Source organism: Rana temporaria, chromosome 5, assembly GCF_905171775.1.
Source record: "Rana temporaria chromosome 5, aRanTem1.1, whole genome shotgun sequence".
NCBI classification, from domain to species: domain Eukaryota; kingdom Metazoa; phylum Chordata; class Amphibia; order Anura; family Ranidae; genus Rana; species Rana temporaria.
This window is the reverse complement of record NC_053493.1, coordinates 113,355,892-113,376,199: the sequence shown is the minus strand read 5'-3', so window position 1 is coordinate 113,376,199 and position 20,308 is coordinate 113,355,892. Positions and strand designations below refer to the sequence as shown.

The 20,308-nt window shown below is 39.9% G+C and overlaps 1 protein-coding gene across 3 annotated transcripts in view; it reads left to right on the top strand.

Annotated features, from left to right (window-relative positions):
* The window catches only part of NEK10 (NIMA related kinase 10), a 326,603-nt gene that overhangs the window by 242,658 nt on the left and 63,637 nt on the right, over positions 1–20,308 (top strand). For 2 of the 3 annotated variants that reach the window (XM_040353018.1, XM_040353020.1), the window contains exons 27-28: positions 6,506–6,686; positions 15,609–15,689. In XM_040353018.1, coding sequence (XP_040208952.1) covers positions 6,506–6,686; positions 15,609–15,689 — 262 coding nt within the window. The remainder of the gene's footprint in view (positions 1–6,505; positions 6,687–15,608; positions 15,690–20,308) is intronic. The other variant, XM_040353019.1, reaches the window with a different exon arrangement.

Genomic DNA, 20,308 nt, shown 5'->3' with positions numbered 1-20,308 from the left:
GTCAAACAATTCAATCGGATTAGTCTGAAATGATCTGCCCTCAGTAAAGCCATGCTGCTTTGGGTCCAGCAAGTTGTGTATTTTTAAGTGATCAATGATCCCATGAAATTCATATGAAAATTCTCAGAACATTTAATTGTAGTTTGAAACATTTATTTAGCTTTTAGTATTTGATTTTGGAATGAATTTGTGGACATTTTTAAGTTATTTTAAGTTATTAGACAATTGTTGTCTGAGTTTATATTTAGATTAGGGCTTGTGTAAGTAATCTGGAATGCTGAATATGTTTTTTTATATTCTATAAGTGTAATCTGAGAATGGGTGTAAAATAGTTCTACCTTAGCAGAATTTCAATGCAAGTAACTTAAAGGAAAATTATTTTTTTTGCTCAAATGACTGTTTACAGGGTATAGAGACATAATAGTTAACTGATTCCTTTTAAAAACGATTAAAAATAGATAAAAAACAATCATATAATGTACCTTTAGTTTTTAGTTTCGTTTTTGCATGTTATGCCGCATACACACCATCACTTTATGTGATGAAAAAAAACGACATTTTCTGTGAAGTAAAAAACAACGTTTTTGAAACTTCAATTTTCAAAGACGAAGTTGCCTACACACCATCGTTTTTCTCACAATGTTCTAGCAAAGCGAAGTTGCCTACACACCATCGTTTTTCCATTGAAGCTCGCTTCATAACTAGCTTCTGGGCATGCGCGGATGAAAAAACGTCGTTTTAAACGACGTTTTTGCTACACACGGTCAATTTCTGTGAAGTAAAAGTTGACGTTTTGAAAAACGACACATAAAATTGAAGCATGCTTCAATTTTTTTTGGTCGTTTTTTAGAAGACATAAAACGACGTTTTCCCCCACACACGGTCAATTAAAGTGACGTTTTTAAAAACGTCATTTTTTTTCATCACATAAAGTGATGGTGTGTACGCGGCATTATTCTGCCTCTGTGCTGTATAGAGCCATAGAAAAGTGAGGGTTTGAAAACGAAACTAGAAGCTTCCAGTACTGTGGTCCAAAGGAAACAGACTACCAGGAAGTGTCCAGAACAGAGCAGAATTACAGCAACACCAGAACAAAAACGAACAATGAGGACATGAAATCAGGACTGCAGTAGGGTAAAGGAAGCTATTTAGCTAAAAAAAAAAATCCTTTAGTGACCCTTTAAGTAAGTGTTTTTTACCTTAATGCATAAATGTTTAGGCATTGATTTTGGTCCAGCGCTGGGCATGTTTTCAGCTCTTCTTTCCCCTTACTTCCATGTCTCACTGGCTTTGCCATTGGCTCCCAGTGCTATCAATCAAAGCCAGTGATGGAGTCGATCCGAGTCCCAGTATCTGTGCCAATGAAGCGAGCACGCATGAGGGCCCCCATGGGAAGCAGCTTCCCATGGTGGCACTGGACAGAGAGGAGGAGCCTTCAGCGCTGGCGGGGGATCTTTAGGGCTGCTCAGTGCAATTCCATTCTATTGCACAGCGCAGGTAAATATAGAGATGTTTGTTATTTTAAAAAAAATCCTTTACAACCACTTTGATGTGTCCTTTAGGAAGTAAACCATTTAAAAAGAAACTAGGGAAAAGTAAAATGTAGAATGCCTATATGAGAACTGTATAACCTGCCAATAGTAATTTTGGTCACACCCCCCTGCAACATTACACAGCTAGGAAGAAGACTCTGCTACTTCCTGATTCAGATTTACATTTGGCAGTTCACTGGACAGTTAACCAGTAGTATAATAATGCTGATAAAGTGGCCAATGAACAGGCAGGAGGTAGTTAAATGTCATGACAACCTAAAAAGTAGACTAATGAAATAAAGGTGTCATCTGCCTTGCTTGACTGGGTATGAACTACAATTACTAATACCAATTACAAATCTTTAGGTGGGTCGATCACATTTATGTATTTTTAAGAATGCAGAACTTTTTGGCCAGGTAGGTCAGGCAGATGTTGAGTAGTTGAGATGGGCATTGTTTTATATGGTCTTATTTTTTTGTGTTGCAACGGTGGGGGCTATGGCACTGTGATATCAGGGTGGGACAAGAGTGTCCATGGGTGTGTGTTTGTGTTGTTTTGGTTTGTTTTTTAGTAACTATACCTTTATGGCCCAGCTCATGATGGTCCCATCCCCCGCCACCATTTTTTGGTTGTGAGGGAATTGGGAAGTATTGTTCCTTATCATTATTTTCAGTCGGCCATGTCGACCTACAAGACACAATGTTTACTTGCCGTACTTCAATAATGTCTTTGTAGTGTGCTATATTGTTTGTTTTTGTGTTTATGAAAGATCATAAATAAACACCTTTCTAAAAAAATGAATGCCTGCACTGAACTATGGCTGCCATTGATGACCATCCTCTAAAAATGTTAGTTGCTTGGCTTTATCTGGTCCAAATCTCTCTCAGCAATCCTGAAACTTGTGGGCTTTTGGTCTGAGTTTCTGGATAATCAAATGTCTGGATCTCTGGCTCACTAACGTTATTCGCTGAACATCCAGTAAGCTCATTGACAGTGAACTCAGAATAATCCTGCGAGAGGAAGCTAGGATATTGAGAGTAGGGACATTCTTGTTACAAATGGAGGCAGTGGACTGGATTTTACAGATTAGAAGGCTGAAAACTCTCTTTTTCAGTAACATACTTTTTCTTAATCATTCTTGTGATGTGGTTTGGTCAAATTGTATTTTTCTATTTTAGATAAAATTTGCGCTAAAAGTAAAATCCATAAAATATAGGTGAAAAAATCTTCATATAAATCTCCATACAATAGTGTGACTAAACTGGTTCCTCAAAGAATTGTGAGTTTTGTAAAGAAACACCAGTAGCACTTTGCTTTCATACTATCGTCCTCTAATTGAAACTGTACAGAACCATACAGAACAGGGAGAAAGGAGTAGGGAGTAACTACTCTTATGCCGCGTACACACACGACCATTTTAATGGTCTAGAAAAAACAAAGTTTTTTCCGGCGTGATTTTTGAGCAAAGCACGGTGACGTACAACACGTACGGCGGCACTATAAAGGGAAAGTTCTATTTGGATGGCGCCACCCTTGGGGCTGCTTTTGCTGATTTAGTGTTAGTAAAAGTTTGGTTAGAGACGATACGCGCTTTTCAGTCTTCGTGCTTTTCAGTCTTCGTGCTTTTCAGTCTTCGTGCTTTTCAGTCTGTTACAGCATGGCGAATGTGCTCCATCTCCATTTCAAACGCTAGTTTTACCAGAGCGAGCGCTCCCTTCTCATAACTTGCTTCTGAGCATGCGTGTTTTTTTCACGTCGTTAAAGCCTACACACATGTTTTTTACGACGTGAAAAACGACAACGTGAAAAACTACGCGAAAATATAGAGCATGTTCTAAATTTTTAATGGCCATTTTTCACGTCATGAAAAATGCTCTGGAGCCCACACAGGATCGTTTTTAATGACATTTAAAAAAAATTGCATTTTTCACATCATGAAAAACGGTCGTGTGTACGCGGCATTACTTATCCAACTGTGTGTAAAATTAACCTTCAGCTATTGGACTTTGTAAACAATGAGCTACTTTCAGAAAAGTCGTTGGAAATAGTCTGGCAAACATATCAAAAGCATAAAAGACTAAATGTGAAAAATATTTTTTTTTTATTTATTTTTAGTCCTGAATGAATAAATGCAGAAAGTATAAAGAATTGGAATACTTGCCCTTAAAAACTAATCTGTCATGAAAGAATAATGGAGGCTTCTATTGCTAAATGCTTCTTTTGAGATTGCTAGTTTTCTGGTTGTGATGCAAATGTTTTGGCTTCAATGTTGTCTAATGCCCCATATACACGATCGGGAATTCCGACAGCAAAAGTCCAATGTGAGCTTTTGAATGGAATTTCCGACCGTGTGTATGCTCCATCGGACCTTTGCTGTTGGAATTTCCGCCAACAAAAGATTGAGAGCTGGTTCTCAAATCTTTAGACGGAAACAAATCCTATCGGAAAATCAAACGTCTGTAGCAATTCAGACGCGCAAAATTCAGATGCATGCTCGGAAACAATTCGACGCATGCTGGGAAGCATTGAACTTAATTTTCTAATTTAAATAGTATTGACATTTTTTGACACTCATTACAGCATTTTTTAGCTCAGTGACTTAAAAATACATAAAGCAGAACTGTAGTTTGTCTGAAAGCAAGCAGTCTTTGACATCTGAGTTTTCCCTCCACAGTGCTGAAAGTTCCATCATCCCCTTCGCTGCGCAGTCCACCGCTGCTGCCATCTTCTCCTCTGCTTTTTTGGGTCCTGTACCTTCTTTTTTGACCATTGGGTGATCACTGATTATAAAGCTCTTGCTCTTGTATGCACACTGGAGTTACATTGTTCCAGCAATTGTACTCATTCTTGGCACCTTACAACTGCAGGCAGTGAAACTGCAAGGAGCAAAGGCAAAGAGTTTTTTATAATGACAAAAAACATCCAAAGTTTGTTTTCTATCAACTAGCTTTGCCTCCAACAATTTTTTTTTTTTTCTTATACAGGGGGTCCCTGAGTTACAAACATTCGAGTTGCTAATGACTCCTACTAATGATCAGGGTGTTAGTGAGGAGCTTCACGAATCCTGCACTCCATCCTTAGCCATCCTTGCACATAAATGCTGAAAAACAATCTAATTACCTGCCTGCCTGTTCCTCTCCATACCCTGCTGTGTCCTGTGCCTGTATTGCGGCGATCCCGCTTACCCGCAGCCGCTGCCATCTTCCTGGCCTGTGCCTTGCTGGAGTGAGCCGTTCCTGGTCTGGTCTGGCTGCGAGTTAAAGGGCCCCCTCGTCATCCTGCCTGCCCATCCATAGGCCTGGTACGGTCCGGTGGCCTGCCGGGCTGCTAAAACCGCCCGTCACGGCCTGGTACGGCCTAGTGCGGCCTAGTGAAGCCTGGAGATCACCCGCTCTTTCCTGCACTGCTGTTCTGACTTAGAAACAAATTTGACTTAAGAACAAACCTACGATCCCTATCTTGTTTGTAACCCGGGGACCCCCTGTAGTTGAGCTCTGCTATAAGTCGAACATAGCCAGGCAACAAGCCTTTTTCAGAAGGAGGTCAGTTATGGTATCTCTCTCATTAGTTTCCCTTTAACCTCTTCACACCGGCTGAATGCACATATCGGGCCTCTCAGCGTTAGGGCCTTTACGCCAAGCAGCCACATATATGCAGCCCTGTTTAAAACACTTAGCGTGTAGCTCGGTAGCTGGTGGTTACTGGAAAGCTCCCGATGCAGACTAGCCATCGGGAGCTTTCCAATAATGTGACCACTGTGAAAACCAATCATGGCGGTCACATGCCCGTCGGAAGGGATTAAGTTGGGGGTTACTCAAAGCAAAAAAAATGTAAATCCAAATGCACATTATATTTTCTTACAATAGTTTACTGATGATTTGTGTTCTCCTGAGACAGGTATAATGTATGTTATGTATTCTTATATTAGTACATTCTCTGTAGTGTGGTATATTTGTCTATATCAGTGATGGCAAACCTTGGCACCGCAGATGTTTTGGAACTACATTTCCAATGATGCTCAACTACACTGCAGAGTGCAGGAGCATTATGGGAAATGTCGTTTCAAAACCTCTGGAGAGCCAAGGTTCGCCATCACTGGTCTATATCATTCTTACATGGGGTTGTGGCTCGTAGCATATATTAATTTGCTGTGCGTTTACTGGTCAAAGTAGCAGAAAATATCTGAAGATATCTGATCCATCAATGAATTTGTTCTGCCATTGAAGTCTACTTGATGTCTGACATTTATATTCCCCCCCCCGCCTCATAAAATGAGTGAGTGAAGAACCTAAGTTCAAATATTTGATCTATTTTACTGCATTTGTGTATACCAGCGGCAAGAAATTCTCTGTCTTTCTGAGTTCAAAATAATATTGTGTAACAATCTCAAGACATGTTTAAAATTCAAGTCTGTTTGATGGAAAAGGCTTCTAAGTTTGGCCCGTTGACTTTTATCATCATTTGGCTGTTTTTCAGTATGTAAATATAAAGGCATGCAAATTGTGACTCACTGATAATAGCTGTAAAATAAATAATCCTCTGAACTCTACAGAAACTTCTGTATTATAAGCACTAACATCTTCATAGGTTTCACCAGGAACAAAAAAGAAAGTAGGACAGAATTATATTCTAAGTAGGCCATCGTTTCTGGATGGGGGAAAGTGTAATGCACAAATGAAGATTTGTCTCAGTCATACAGGAGCCTTTAAATTTACTTTAATACAATGTACATAAACACACACATTCCATACTTTAATATATTGCTGTAAGGTACTGCAACAGACTGCAAAGATCTGAGATACCCTTACAGTTATAAATTTTTTCAACGCCCGACTACAAGTTAACAAGTTTCCATAAATCAGTTACATTTATTTGTTCATGATGAAATGTGGTAATGCTATCTGCAGTCTATCCATATCACAGTATTAGCCTGCAATTCAAATATTTGTCTTCTTACCCATTTTTCATCTAGTTTCAGGATCACTATGAAAAATCTAGCATAAGCAGTAGCAGCAGCAGCAGTGGAATAGCAAGTTGCAAGAGTGACTTTTCCGAGAGCGCCATCATCCCCCTGGGTCTTCTACAGCCACACGATAAGGAATCAGATGTGTTCTTACCAAATCAAAGCTATTCCATGGACAATGCTGCTAAAGGTGACACTTGCAGAAATGCACAGTACATGTAAATATATGCTGAATCCAGGACCATTGTAAGGGACCACTGCTGCCCTAGACACTTTGGAGGTTATTTATGAAAGACAAATCCACTTTGCACTACAAGTGCAAACATTGGGCCAGATTCACGTAGAAGAGCGCATCTTTGTGCGGGCGTAACGGATACTATTTACGTTACGCCTCCGCAACTTTGACAGGCAAGTGCAGTATTCACAAAGCAAAGTTGCGGCGGCGTAGCGTAAATAGGCCGGCGTAAGCCCGCCTAATTCAAATGTGGAAGATGTGGGCGTGTGTTATGTAAATTTATTGTGACCCCACGTAAATGACGCTTTTTACGAACGGCGCATGCGCCGTCCGTGAAAGTATCCCAGTGCGCATGCTCCAAATTAACCCGCAAAAAGCCAATGTTTTTGACGTGAACGTAAATGACACCCAGCCCTATTCGCGAACGACTTACGCAAATGACGTAAAACGTGAATAATTCAACGCTGTTCCGAAGTCCATACCTAACATTGGTACGCCTCATCTACGCCTCATAGAGCAGGGGTAACTTTACGCCAGAAAAAGCCTTACTTAAACGGCGTATCTGTACTGCGACGGCCGGGCGTACGTTCGTGAATAGGCGTATCTAGCTGATTTACATATTTCTAGGCGTAAATCATCGTACACGCCCCTAGCGGCCAGCGTAAATATGCAGTTAAGATACGACGGCGTAGGAGACTTACGCTGGTCGTATCTTATACAAATTCTGGCGTATCTGATTTGATTCTTTGAATCAGGCGCCAAGATACGACGCCTCACACTCAGAGATACGACGGCGTATCTGGAGATACGCCGTCGTATCTCCTACGTGAATCTGGGCCTACAAGTGCAAAGTGCACTAAAAGTGCACTTGGAAGTGCAGTCGCTGTAGATCCAAGGGGGACATGCAAGGAAAATAAAAAACAGCATTTTAGCTTGCACATGATTGGATGATAAAATCAGCAGAGCTTCCCCTCATTTCAGATCTACCCCTCAGATTTACAGCGACTGCACTTCCAAGTGCACTTGTAGTGCAAAGTGGATTTGCCTTTTGTAAATAACCCACTTTGTGTTATTTTATAGAGGCTTAACAATTTCATCAAAAAGGTTTGGCTTTATAATTACTTTAATTAAAATATAGCAATTAAGGCCACAATGGCCTTTATCTAATAAGCTTAATAAGCTTATTAACATATTGAAGAGAAAGGAGAATTAATTCATAGGCCTCGTACACACGGCCGAGGAACTCGACGTGCCAAACACATCGAGTTCCTCGGCCAGTTCAGCACTGAAGCCGCCGAGGAGCTCGGCGGGGCAAGAGCTCCCATAGAACAACGAGGAAATAGAGAACATGTTCTCTATTTCCTCGCCGAGCTCCTCGTCGGCTTCCTCGGCCGAAAGTGTACACACGGCCGGGTTTCTCGGCAGAATTCAGCCAGAAACTCGGTCGGAAGCTGAATTCTGCCGAGGAAACTGGTCGTGTGTACGGGGCCATACAGTATGACTTAAAGGATAAGTTCACCTCGCTAAAAAACAATACACATTTTTGCAGGTAAAAAAAAGTGCATTTATAATTTTTTGTATTAGGAGTCTGTACCTGAGATCAGCAAATCACAGGTACAATCTCACACTCTTGCAGACTGTGGGCCAGATTCTTGTACATCCACGTATCTCTGCGGCGGCGTAACATATCCGATTTACGTTACGCCGCCGCAACTTAGATGGGCAAGTGCTGTATTCTGAAAGCACTTGCTCCGTAAGTTGCGGCGGCGTATCGTAAATCGGCCGGCGTAAGCCTGCCTAATTCAAATTTGGATCAGGGGGGCGTGTTTTATGTAAATGTACTGTGACCCGACGTAATTGACGTTTTTCACAAATGGTGCATGCGCCGTCCGTGGAAATCTCCCAGTGTGCATTGCTCCTAATACGGCGCAAGGACGAATTGGTTTTGACGTGGATGTAAATAACGTCCAGCCCCATTCACGCACAAGTTACGCAAACGACGCAAAATTTTCAAATCTCGATGCAGTAACGACGGCCATACTTAACATTGTTACGCCGCACTTATGCCACCATATAGCAGGGGCAACTATACGCCGGGAAAAGCCTAACGTAAACGGCGTAACTTTACTGCGTCGGCTGGGCGTACGTTTGGGAATTCGCGTATCTACCTAATTTGCATACTCGACGCGGAATTCGACGGAAGCGCCACCTAGCGGCCAGCGTAAAAATGCAGTTACGATCCGACGGCGTAAGAGACTTACGCCTGTCGGATCTAACAGCTATCTATGCGTAACTGATTCTAAGAATCAGGCGCATAGATACGACGGCGCAACGCAGAGATACAACGGCGTATCTGGAGATACGACGTTGTATCTCAGTTGTGAACATGTCTGTGTAGCTGGCTACCCATACCTTGTACAGGCAAGGCAGTTATTGAATGACAGCCTGCAGTCACAATTAGAAGGGGAATCAGAGAGAGGCTACAGGAGCGGGAACATGTTACAAGTTCCACCCTCAAAAAAGGTGGAACATGTTACATTTCCCAAAGGTGAACTTATTCTTTAAAGGTAATTAGAGCAGTATTTAGGCTGCCACTGTCAACTTCTTTCTGAAACTCTTAGAACATTGCTACCCCAGCATCAGTTCACAGGTTGCTTGTAGGCTACAAAGAGCATTCTGACTATTTTCAACAGTTCCTTTATCTTCTATCAATGTCTTTAAGTGGCCATGTAGCAAAATATGTGAAAATACGTTTCTAGATCACTTTCTTCATTATCATTCATTGAGGGACACAAAATTCAGAGGCAATTGTGCTATACACTAACAAACAAAAAAAGCAGTGACCAGACTGGTATACCCCTCCCACTCCTTGCATGCCTCAGTTTTTCTTTCGCTAGTGTCCTAGGAGAATCAATGCCTTTTCTCTACTGGGAAAAGTTTAATCATTATTACTAGCCACAGTTTCTTTCTCAATATTTTTCTTTAATGAGCACTTCTCTACATGCTGTTTGAGATGGTTTCTGTATACAGCTATGTGGGTTGGCAGGTGTTCCATCAGGTGTGGCCACCTTCTGGGTTTTAGCCTGTGACAGTTTCACCACAATTATGCATGATTTTTGGACCAAGCTGCAACTTTGATTACTGACGCGCGGGAGGATATACTGTAAGTGAATCAAGAAGTACTTTATTAAGAAGTAGGATGGATCGTTGATCTGGCAACGTCCATCTTAATAAAGCACTGATGATTGCTGTGGAGAATGTGCAGTATTTAATGATACCATAAGAGACCTTCAGAGATTCTTTCTTTGGGCTCATTCTGGCAGCCCTGTACTACTGTGAAAACAGGTTAGTAAACTCCCATCTCATTTTTTGTATGAGTCTCAGTGAACTTGGGCGCCAGGGGAATCCCATCTCTGGATCAACATTCTGGATTTTTGAGTGATTTAGTGGACACTACAATGCTGAAAATCCCAACTGGAGGGTTTTCTATTTAGTTCCAGTCATATAACACCACAGCTGTGGCATACCCCAACCATCAGGGAGGAACCAGAGGTCTTGCTACAGCAAGGGTTGAAAAGATTCTGTCCTGGGCAGAACCTCATGTTCTAACCTTGTCCATGGTTTATATTCTAGGTATGGCAGGAGGCTTTTCCTGTATCTGGAAGAATGGGTCCTACAACTGGACGTTTTCAAAGACCTGTGTCACAGGTGGGGGATACTGGACAGGTTTGTCTTCAAGCATAGAAATAGCGAAAGCAATGGATGCCCTTGTGACTTAGGATTAATGCCTTTCCTCCTCTGATTCGCCTTGCTTGTCTGCTCCACAGAATTGTGGTGAAAGGCATTCTGGTATTCCATATAGCTCCAAATTGGTTTAAGTGGATGTGGTCGACTCCTAGCTGACCCTACACGGGTTCTTTCAGATTGTCCACATCTTCTGTCTCAAAGACCTATTCACCATCCTGCTTCACAGTGGCTGGCTTTGATGGCATGGCTGTTGAAGCCTAGTTTTTGAGGTTCAGGGACCTTTTTGAATTGGTGATTCTTAGGATGCTGAAAGCTAGGAAGTTCATTTCCTGCGGGGTCTATGATTGTGCTCAGAAGACTTACTTTGTTTCCAAACTTTGACCCCAGAAAATATTCTGTGGGATGAATTCTGACAGTTTTGCAATCAAACCTGGATCAACATTTGGCCCTGAGTACTATCAAGGCCCAGATCTCTTCAATTAAGACTTTTGTTCCTGGCATCTCTCATACAGCTCCTCCTGTGTGTGCCCCCCATCACTCCATGGGATGTGAGTTTGATTCTCTAGGCACTTCAAAAACACCCTTTTGGATCTGTTAAGGATATTTTGCCTTTGCAGTCTTATTTGCAAGGTTTTGTTCCTTGTCTCTATCACCTCTGCACCCCTCAGTGTCTGAACTGGCAGTGTTGTCCTGTAAATAATCCTTACTAGTCTTACACAAGGATAAGGGGGTGATTGAGCCTCCTTTCTTCCTTAAGTGGTTTTGGCCTTACAAGGACATTGTTCTTCTGTCTCCTTATCCAGCCCTTGTACATCAAATGGAGATCTCACTTCATTGCCTAGATGTAATTCAAACTGTGTGTCCATTGGAAAGACTGACTCTCTCCTTCTCTGTGGTTTAGACAGATAATCATTCAAGCTTATGGTCTTAAAACAGAACAAAACCCTTCTATCCTATTGCCCTGTACACACGATCGGTTCGTCTGATGAAAACGGACCGGTGGACCGTTTTCATTGGACAAACCGATCGCGTGTGTGCCACATCAGTTTTTTTCCCATCGGTGAAAAAAAAGAGAACCTGTTTTAAAATTTTCGTATGGTTAAAAAACCGATAGAAAAAAAACGATCATCTGAGGGGAAATGCATCGGTCAAAAATCCATGCATGCTCAGAATCAAGTCGACGCATGCTCAGAAGCATTGAACTTAATTTTTCTCTGCACGTCGTGCTTTACGTCACTGCGTTGGACGCGATCAGATTTTTAACCGATGGTGTGCAGGCAAGACTGATGAAGGTCAGCTTCATCGGATATCTGATAAAAAAATCCATCGGTTTGTTTTCATCAGACGAACCGATTGTGTGTACAGGGCATTAGGAAGCTGCCATCTTATCCTCTGTTTATTCTGAAGTTGTGATGTGATTAGTTATGACACCAGTCATTTGATGGCTTGAAAGTTTGGTTGAGTGCACAAGCAAATGTTGCAGTTATTCACAGCATGCCTTCAATTGAACTGTTTTGGGAAACAGTTAAATCAATAGATTTAATTCAGCTTTAAAGTGATATTAAAGCTTTAAATTTTTTTTAACAACTCCCAATGCTAAGGTAAAGACTTTCAGAATATGCCACTTCTTAATAAATTGAACTTCTTCTATCCACTAGTTCCAACAAGTGGGTTCAGTGCTAATGAAGCTTTCTCTTTTCAGAAATTGCACTTGTCCTATCCTCTAGTTCCAACGGGTGTATTCAGTGCTAATAAAACTTTTTCTTTCAAGGTGCCAACCTTATATGTGCACTCCCTGTGCATAAACACACTACCATGAAGTCTTAGGATGGCAAGATACTACCCTTTTTCTGTCCCTTCCCACTCCTCTCTCACAGCCAATACTGTAGATGCACTTTTCAGCATCAGGCAAATGTTGCCCAGTGGCCTCGCCGCCTGATCTTCTGTTCACACATTCTCTAAGTTTAATCAGGTGGATGTTCAGGCCTAATTTAATTGCATTGGGTATAATGTCTTTCAGGCAGCACTTAAAGCTGAAGACAGTCCTTAGCTTTCTATTGTATATAGTGGACCTGTTAGTCTTTTTATTGCTATGCTGCCACCTCTCAGTTGGACCTTTTTTTAGACATCCCATTTGTGGAATCCTGTGTCCCTCAAAGAACAAGGAGAAATTTTTTTTTTTTTATGGAGTACATTGAGAGACACAGGCCCCAACCCTCTCAGGTTACGGTTTGTTGGCTTATGTTATTTCTGTATTACAAAACTGAGGCATGCTGGGAGTGGGAAGGGTTTTACTGGGCTTGTCATTGTTTTTTTGTTTGCCAGGTTCAAAATCTTCCTGTAGGCAACAGTATCATCCTATTGTCTCTAAATCCTGTGTCCCACAATGAACTTCAAGAAAAGGAGGCTTAAAATCACAGATGGGTGTTACTTAAGGCAGTCTGCCTCCAAATGCAACAATGAAGATAAAAACAGAACACCAAGTAAAAGATTCCTCAAGCAGGATTGATTTGCTAATGTACCACCAACGTTTTGAATGCATGCTGACCCTCTTTTTGAAGGTGAAAACATTGTCCTTGTCTATGTCTTTCACCTTGAAAAAGAGGGTCACCATGCTAGCGAAATGTTTTTTTTTCTGTTATGGGACTTCAGTAAATCCTTCTTCACAATCTACTTCTCGGTATGCAGATTTTCTCTTCATTCCTGGATTTTGTACGATACCACACTTAAACCATATACCCACTCTTTACAAGGGTTAACTATGGATGTCTGTATAGTATGGTTTGATGAATTGCAAGCTCATGCAGCCTTTTTAGGAGTGCCCATTTCAGGCTTATATCCACCCAATAAGGCATTTTGATATTTATATAACTTTTCCCAAGAAGCACCTTTTGCATAGAGAAGTACAAAGACCTCTTGAAGACATCACTAGGTCTAAAATACAGTATATAATAAAAATGGTAAAGCTTTATTTAAAAATGTTATTGACATGTTGATAAGGGGGGAAAGGGTTAATCAGGGAAAGTTAAATATCTGCCTCTCACATAGATCAAGCATTGGCTCAGCTCGTAGCTGTACGATACGTAGTAAGAAGAACTCTGGATAGCCGCTCACCTGTAACCACCTTTATTACACAAACTGTCCGTCTTGGCAATCACAACAGCAGTGAGGGGAAACGACTGATGATGTGTTTCACACACACTAGCACTTACACTTACTCTTATATTATATTTACTCATGTTATATTATACTGTATATTATGTATGAAAAGGTGTATAATGCAGAGTGCTTTAATAATTTCAGGGATGGATTTACATTTTTTTTCTCTACTAGTTGAACTATTTTTCACCTCCCTCCCATGTCAACTGACTGCATTTAGTATTACAACAACAAGACAATTATAGTTAAACCAAAAAGTCTGAGACTGAAATATATAGTTTGCCCAACCTCTGTACACCTATTACCAACAACAAGAAGAGGAAGGAAATCTGTCACCCTATCTGTTAACAGTTCAGTTTTGCTGTATGGGCCTAAAGTGATTAAAATATTAGCATACACAAATGCACAAACTATGCAGGATATCAACAAAGAGGATCCAGCTGGATTGCACTGGCTGGCAGGATAGTTGTCTGGAAAATTTTATTATATATGGAAATGTATTACTAAAAGTCAGCAAAATGCTGCTGTAAGCCATGTTGGCTGTGCAGAAATGCAACCATGACTGTTATAATATAAACTGTATAGTGATTGTATCAGGAGATCAAGACCCACTGATAACCATTTAAATTTGGCATGTTTACAGTTGTAAATTACTGTAATAAAGTAACTTTCAGCAGTTTGGGTAAGCCTGAATATAACAAATTATATTAAGTTTATAGTAGAGTTAATCAAAAGAAAGTGGGTCCTTGTTAACTGCAGAATAAACTGAGTGAAATATGTTCGAAGATCAAAGTAACAACAGTAATCGTTATAGCCTTAAAAAGAATAATAACATAGATGAATGAAAGCATCAAGATTCAAAGGGGTCTTTCTGGCAGCTTGCCAAATACAGAGGCCTTTCAAGCCTTAAAAGCTCGCAAAGTTTGATATAATTGTATTACTTAATGCTAGAAACATTCCAAGATTAAACTCTATTTGCTGTCTGGCATAGGAGAGATTTAGCTCTATAAAACCTTCTGAGACCAATGGCTGTTAGACCCTGTGATAAGCAGTTACAAAAGGGCTAATGCCTTTAGAGGATAAGGATGCAGATATAATAATATGTTTTTAGTAAATGTTTAAGAATACTACTTTACCAGCAAAACTACACATTGCTTGTCCTAAATGGGCTGCCCTTCATATATGGACTACTTCATGAAGCAATTTAAGCTAAAAAATACATAATGGCTGACCCTGAGCATTATGGCTGGATGATCTCAATATGGTTGCACGGAAGGTTGGAAACAAGAGATGGTTGACTGTGGCCAACCATAGAGAAGAATGGAGGAGTAATAAAGGCAATTTTAATTGCAATACTTTCAATAAATGAAATCGTAAGGTTTTATAGACAGGGAAGAGCGAGACTTATGCCGCGTACACACGACCGGATTTTCAGTTGGAAAAACCTTGGATGGTTTTTCCGACTGAATTCCGCTCAAGCTTGGCTTGCATACACACGGTCACACAAAAGTTCTCTGAACTTTCGACCGTCAAGAACGCGGTGATGTACAACACAACGACGAGCCGAGAAAATGAAATTCAATGCTTCTGAGCATGCATTGATTTGTTTCCGAGCATGCGTCGGAATTTTGCGCGTCAAAATTGCTACAGAGGATTGGATTTTCCGATAGGAATTTTTTCAAACCGGAAAATTTGAGAACCAGCTCTCAATCTTTTGTTGGATGAAATTCCGACAGCAAAAGTCCGATGGAGCATACACACGGTCGGAATTTCCATTCAAAAGCTCACATCGGACTTTTGTTGTCAGAATTTCCGATCGTGTGTACGGGGCATTAGAATTAGGCACTAGTTTTGTCAGGATCACCAACTTCCTATTGAGAATGTAGAAATTGCATGTAGGATTCAGTGTAGTAATTTGGCTTCCTTCATTGGCACGTATACCATGGATCATATTTTTTTCTCTTTCTTCAGATGTATTTTCTGAACTTGAAGATGAGACAGATATGTCTTATAATTCAAGTTGTTCTAGCTACATTAAAGGACGCACCCAAGGTAAGATCAATGATTTTATATAACTTTCTGGAGCTGTAAAAAAGTACAGCCAATATGTAAGATGCAGTTACCCATAGCAACCGATTAGTTTGCTAACATTGTTTAATAACTACTTTATAGATGTATTAACTTCCCACAAGAATACATTCTTTAAGGTCATATAGCAAATTCTTATTTTTTCCTATTTTGGAGGTGAAATTAAAGTATAACTAAAATATTTTTTTTATTCTAGTTTTGGAGTGGAGAGGGATTAGAACACGTGTCAGTTTTTTTGCTGTCTGTTCCCTTGTTAGGGAGATTCACCATCTCTATTTGCCCTGTTTACCATTGTCATTGAAAGTGAAAGTAAAAGAAAATCCCAAATTTTGGTTTGTCAACAGAAAAGTAATAGAGGGAAAATCTTCCAATGGGGACTGGTGAGCTGGAGTCCCCAAGGAATTCCCTTAATTTGCAGGGATTTCCTCTCACTTTCTGTTTGGCTATGGGGCAGGAAGTGAAGGGAAATCTCTGCAATAGGACACAGCTGGTGAAAAAAATCTGACAGGGGTTATAACTATCACTCCAAAATTATAGAAATTACGTTTCTGGTTGTTTTATGGGTGTAATGGACTTTTAATGGTCCCCGAGGGTTATGAAAGTTCCTATAAAATATTTTGATATTTAATAAATATTTTCAATATTTTTTTTACATTTTTATCATTAATATTTAAGTAACGTATTTTTTTAAGATGCATGTGTAGTGCAAGCAGAAAGAAATACAATGACACCTATCACTGCCATGATTTTGTTTACCACTTCAGCCCCGGAAGAATTTACCCCCTTCTTGACCTGGCCATTTTTTACGATAGGGCACTGCGACGCTATAACTGACAATTGTGCGGTCATGCGACATTGTACCCAATCAAATTTGATGTCCCTTTTCCCCCAAAAATAGAGCTTTCTTTTGGTGGTATTCGATCACCTCTGCAGTTTTCATTTTTTGCACTATAAACAAAAAAAGAGTGCCAATTTTTTGCCTCAGTTTAGGCCGATATATATATATTCTTCTACATATTTTTGGAAAAAAAGTTGCAATAAGCGTATATTGATTGGTTTGCGCTAATGTTATAGCGTCTACAAAATAGAGGATAGATTTATGGCATTTTTATTATTATTTTTTTTGTTTACTAGTAATGGCGGCGATCTGCGATTTTTATCATGACTGCGACATTGCGGTGGACAGATCAGACACTTTTGACACTTTTTTGGGACCAGTGACATTTATACAGTGATCAGAGCTAAAAATAGCCACTGATTACTGTATAAATGTCATTGGCAGGGAAGGGGTTAACACTAGGGGGCGATCAAGGGGTTAGATGTGTTCCCTAGTTGTGTTCTAACTGTGGGGGGGAGGATGGGACTGACTAGGGGAGGAGACTGATCGGTGTTCTTACTTAGTATGAACACACGATCGGTCTCCTCTCCCCAGAAAGAACCGGGATTTGTGTGTTTACACACACAGATCCCGGTTCTTGCTCTGTCACAAGCGATTGCAGGTGCCCGGTGGTCATCGCACCCACCTGGCACGTACATCTGCACCTGGCAGTGCCATCCTGCCTCATTATAACTACGACGGCTGGTCTAGAAGCAGATAATAAACACATTATTGCTGTCAATCAAAAAAGCCATGTAGACACTATAAAAAATGTTAGGTTTATTAAGTTTGCCTTTGTTATCAAAGCTGTTAATCATGGCTAACATGGTGATCGCATGGCTTTCTAAGAAAAAAAATGCCATGTCATTTTTTTTTTTTTTAAAGCTAATTGTACCTAATCTATCCATGTTGCAAAATATGATGCTAATTTTACCAAGATTTTAGAGAAGGTGTTTTTGCAAAACAAACTTGGTGAAATCTCACACTCATCCCTAGTAGTGGGTCCTCACTACTGCAATATGTAGACAGCATACTGGTGTTTGATATACCAAAGAACAGAGACCACAATCTCAGTAATATATTATATTAAGAGATATATTCCTGAAGGGAAGAATGTATTTTAGAACACAATTTTCCCTAGTGTGCATATTATTTCAAGGAAATATTAAAATCTAAAAACAAAATTGCAGTACATTGCAGCTTACCAGTTCTTAGATGTAGTAGCTGCATTCATTTTTTTTGTGCTTTTTACCTTTATTTTTACCTGATAATCCTATAAAAAGACACACTTCCTAGCCCCGGATTGCTATGTTAATTTCCCCATAATGGCAGCAGCCTTGGTTGCCACCCAGGCGAAACTTTAAATGTGTCTTTCCCTACTTTATCTCCATTACTTGGGGGGTGTTAGTAGTTTACAGAACAAAGATAACATTGTTTTTGCTTCCAGTTCATCTCAAATGAAGTGACAAAGACACTGCATTTCATGCAAGATCAACAAGTATTTTCTGTACTTGCTGAAAATGTTCTTAGTCTGAAAAATGAAAATGAATGCACCACATTTAAGAACTGGTAAGTTGCAATATAGTGTTTTTTTTTTTAGATGTGCTTTCAATGCACATTTATTTGTGTAGATCACTAAATCTGTATTTGGGCTGTTGCTATAGTATTTTTACTCAGCCTGGAGTTCTCCTTTAACCTCCAATCTTATGGACTACCATTCCAAAAGAAGAAACATTTGGAGTAGCATACAAAACTGAATAGAAAGTCATTCAAATACTTTTGAAGTGTGCAAAAATTCCTCCCAGAAGACATAAACAGAGTAATATGCAAATCAGGAGCTTTATAAAGTTTAAGCAGCATGGGGCCAATTAATCAAAGTGGAAAGCTAGAGTACAATCATACATTCAAATTTATCAACTGTGACTATTTAATTAGAGACTGAGAATAATCTGTACATGAGAAGGACTGCTATAACAAATGTATGAACTGCACAGTCCCACTCTGTCACCAAACAAAGAAATTTATTAATATAGGAACACTAGGATATTCTTCATTTTAAAATGTTTGAAACCAGAGAATTTTTTTAAAAATGTTATTTACAGTGAATTATAGTATTAAGAGCGTCTGGGACACACTCACAGATCATTACATTGGATAAACAATACATATGTCACCAGGTCATGTAAAATGTGTTTCTATAAATAAGATTTAAGAGTGTAATCATGTCTTTATTTACACAGTAAGCATGCCAAACATTTCATGAAAATGAGCAGTTGTTTCCAATTTCGGATTTTTACCTGCTGCTTTTACTACACATTGCTTTTTTTTTCAATGAGGTTCAATGATTACAGTTTAACCAACAATTACTTTGAATTTCTAGAACATTGCAACACCGACAGTTCCAGTGAATTAAAACAGCAATTTACCCAAAATGGATTATTGCATTTGACATTAAGAGAGCAGAGTTTACTTCTCCACTGGGTTATTAAGGGTACACTGTAGGTACATTTTAACTTTGAGATGTTTACAGGTAGCTCAGCCTGCCCATCCACAAAGTAGAATGATTTCCATGGACTAGACACATTTTTTACATGTTTATATTCTTGACAACATTTTTTTAAATTTTGACTTACCTGTATATTCCACAGCTTGGAATAGCACTGGGTTAAAGGCTGGTACACTGGCAAGTTTTTGAGGTCTTTAGTGAGTCCTTGAGTGAGGTTTTTTTTAGTAAGCAATGCATAGTAACCCGAGAATAGAAGGAGGGTATACTGTGTCCTGTACTGTAATTCAAGATTTGGAATTTATAGGTAGTCAAAGTTTATTTTATCCTAATTGAGCAGTAAAGGGCACAGGTTGCGTAATCATAGACCCTGGAATGTCCATAAGTAGTGAATGGTGGGCAACAACTAGGCAAACAGAACTGTGCCAACAGGCTCAACAACAAGGGTCAGCAGACTGAACTTGGGAGTCCTGCTGCAAGAACCTTGCAGCCAAAGCTGCATTCAAAGAAGATTAAGTGTCCATCTAGTAGAACTTTCCAAGCAGTGAAGAGCAATTTTCTTTTGGGTGTTTTGTAGCAGGTTACAAAGATAGTAAGACTATGTCTTCTATGAGGTGGAAGACTCGGACCACCTTAGGAAGAAATTGAGGTTTTGGCATTACCTTGTCTTTGTGAAGAATGAGGAATGGGTCCCAAGAAGAGAAAGTCGATAGCTCATAGACACATTTGACAGACATGATAGCAACCAAGAACGTTGCAGGAGAGGTCATCTAAGGGGATTTCCCTGATAGGGGAACCTAATAAAAGCCAGACCTTAAATAACATTTTTGGAAAGGGAGAACAATGCCAGGGAAAAAAGAATGAACAAGGCCAAACATGTTCTTTCAGGCTGCTTAAGGCCAAGATCTGATTTCAGGAAGGCCAGAATGTGAGACACACAGTAGACTTTGGGTTTGAAGTGCCTGTGTTCACACCATGCAAAGGAGAAATTTCAAGTATGATTGTAGATCTTCATGGAAGTGCTTTTTATTTATTTATTTTTTGCTTTTAGCAAAGTAGAAACTACAGACTCAGAGATTCATCTTTCCCTTAAGAGCTTCAAAAACCATGCCATAAAGCCAGTGACTGAGAAGCACAATAGAGAAGAGGGCCCCGACACAGTGGGTCTCTTCTAGTAGTTTGTCTGTGTACCGGGTTCATCTA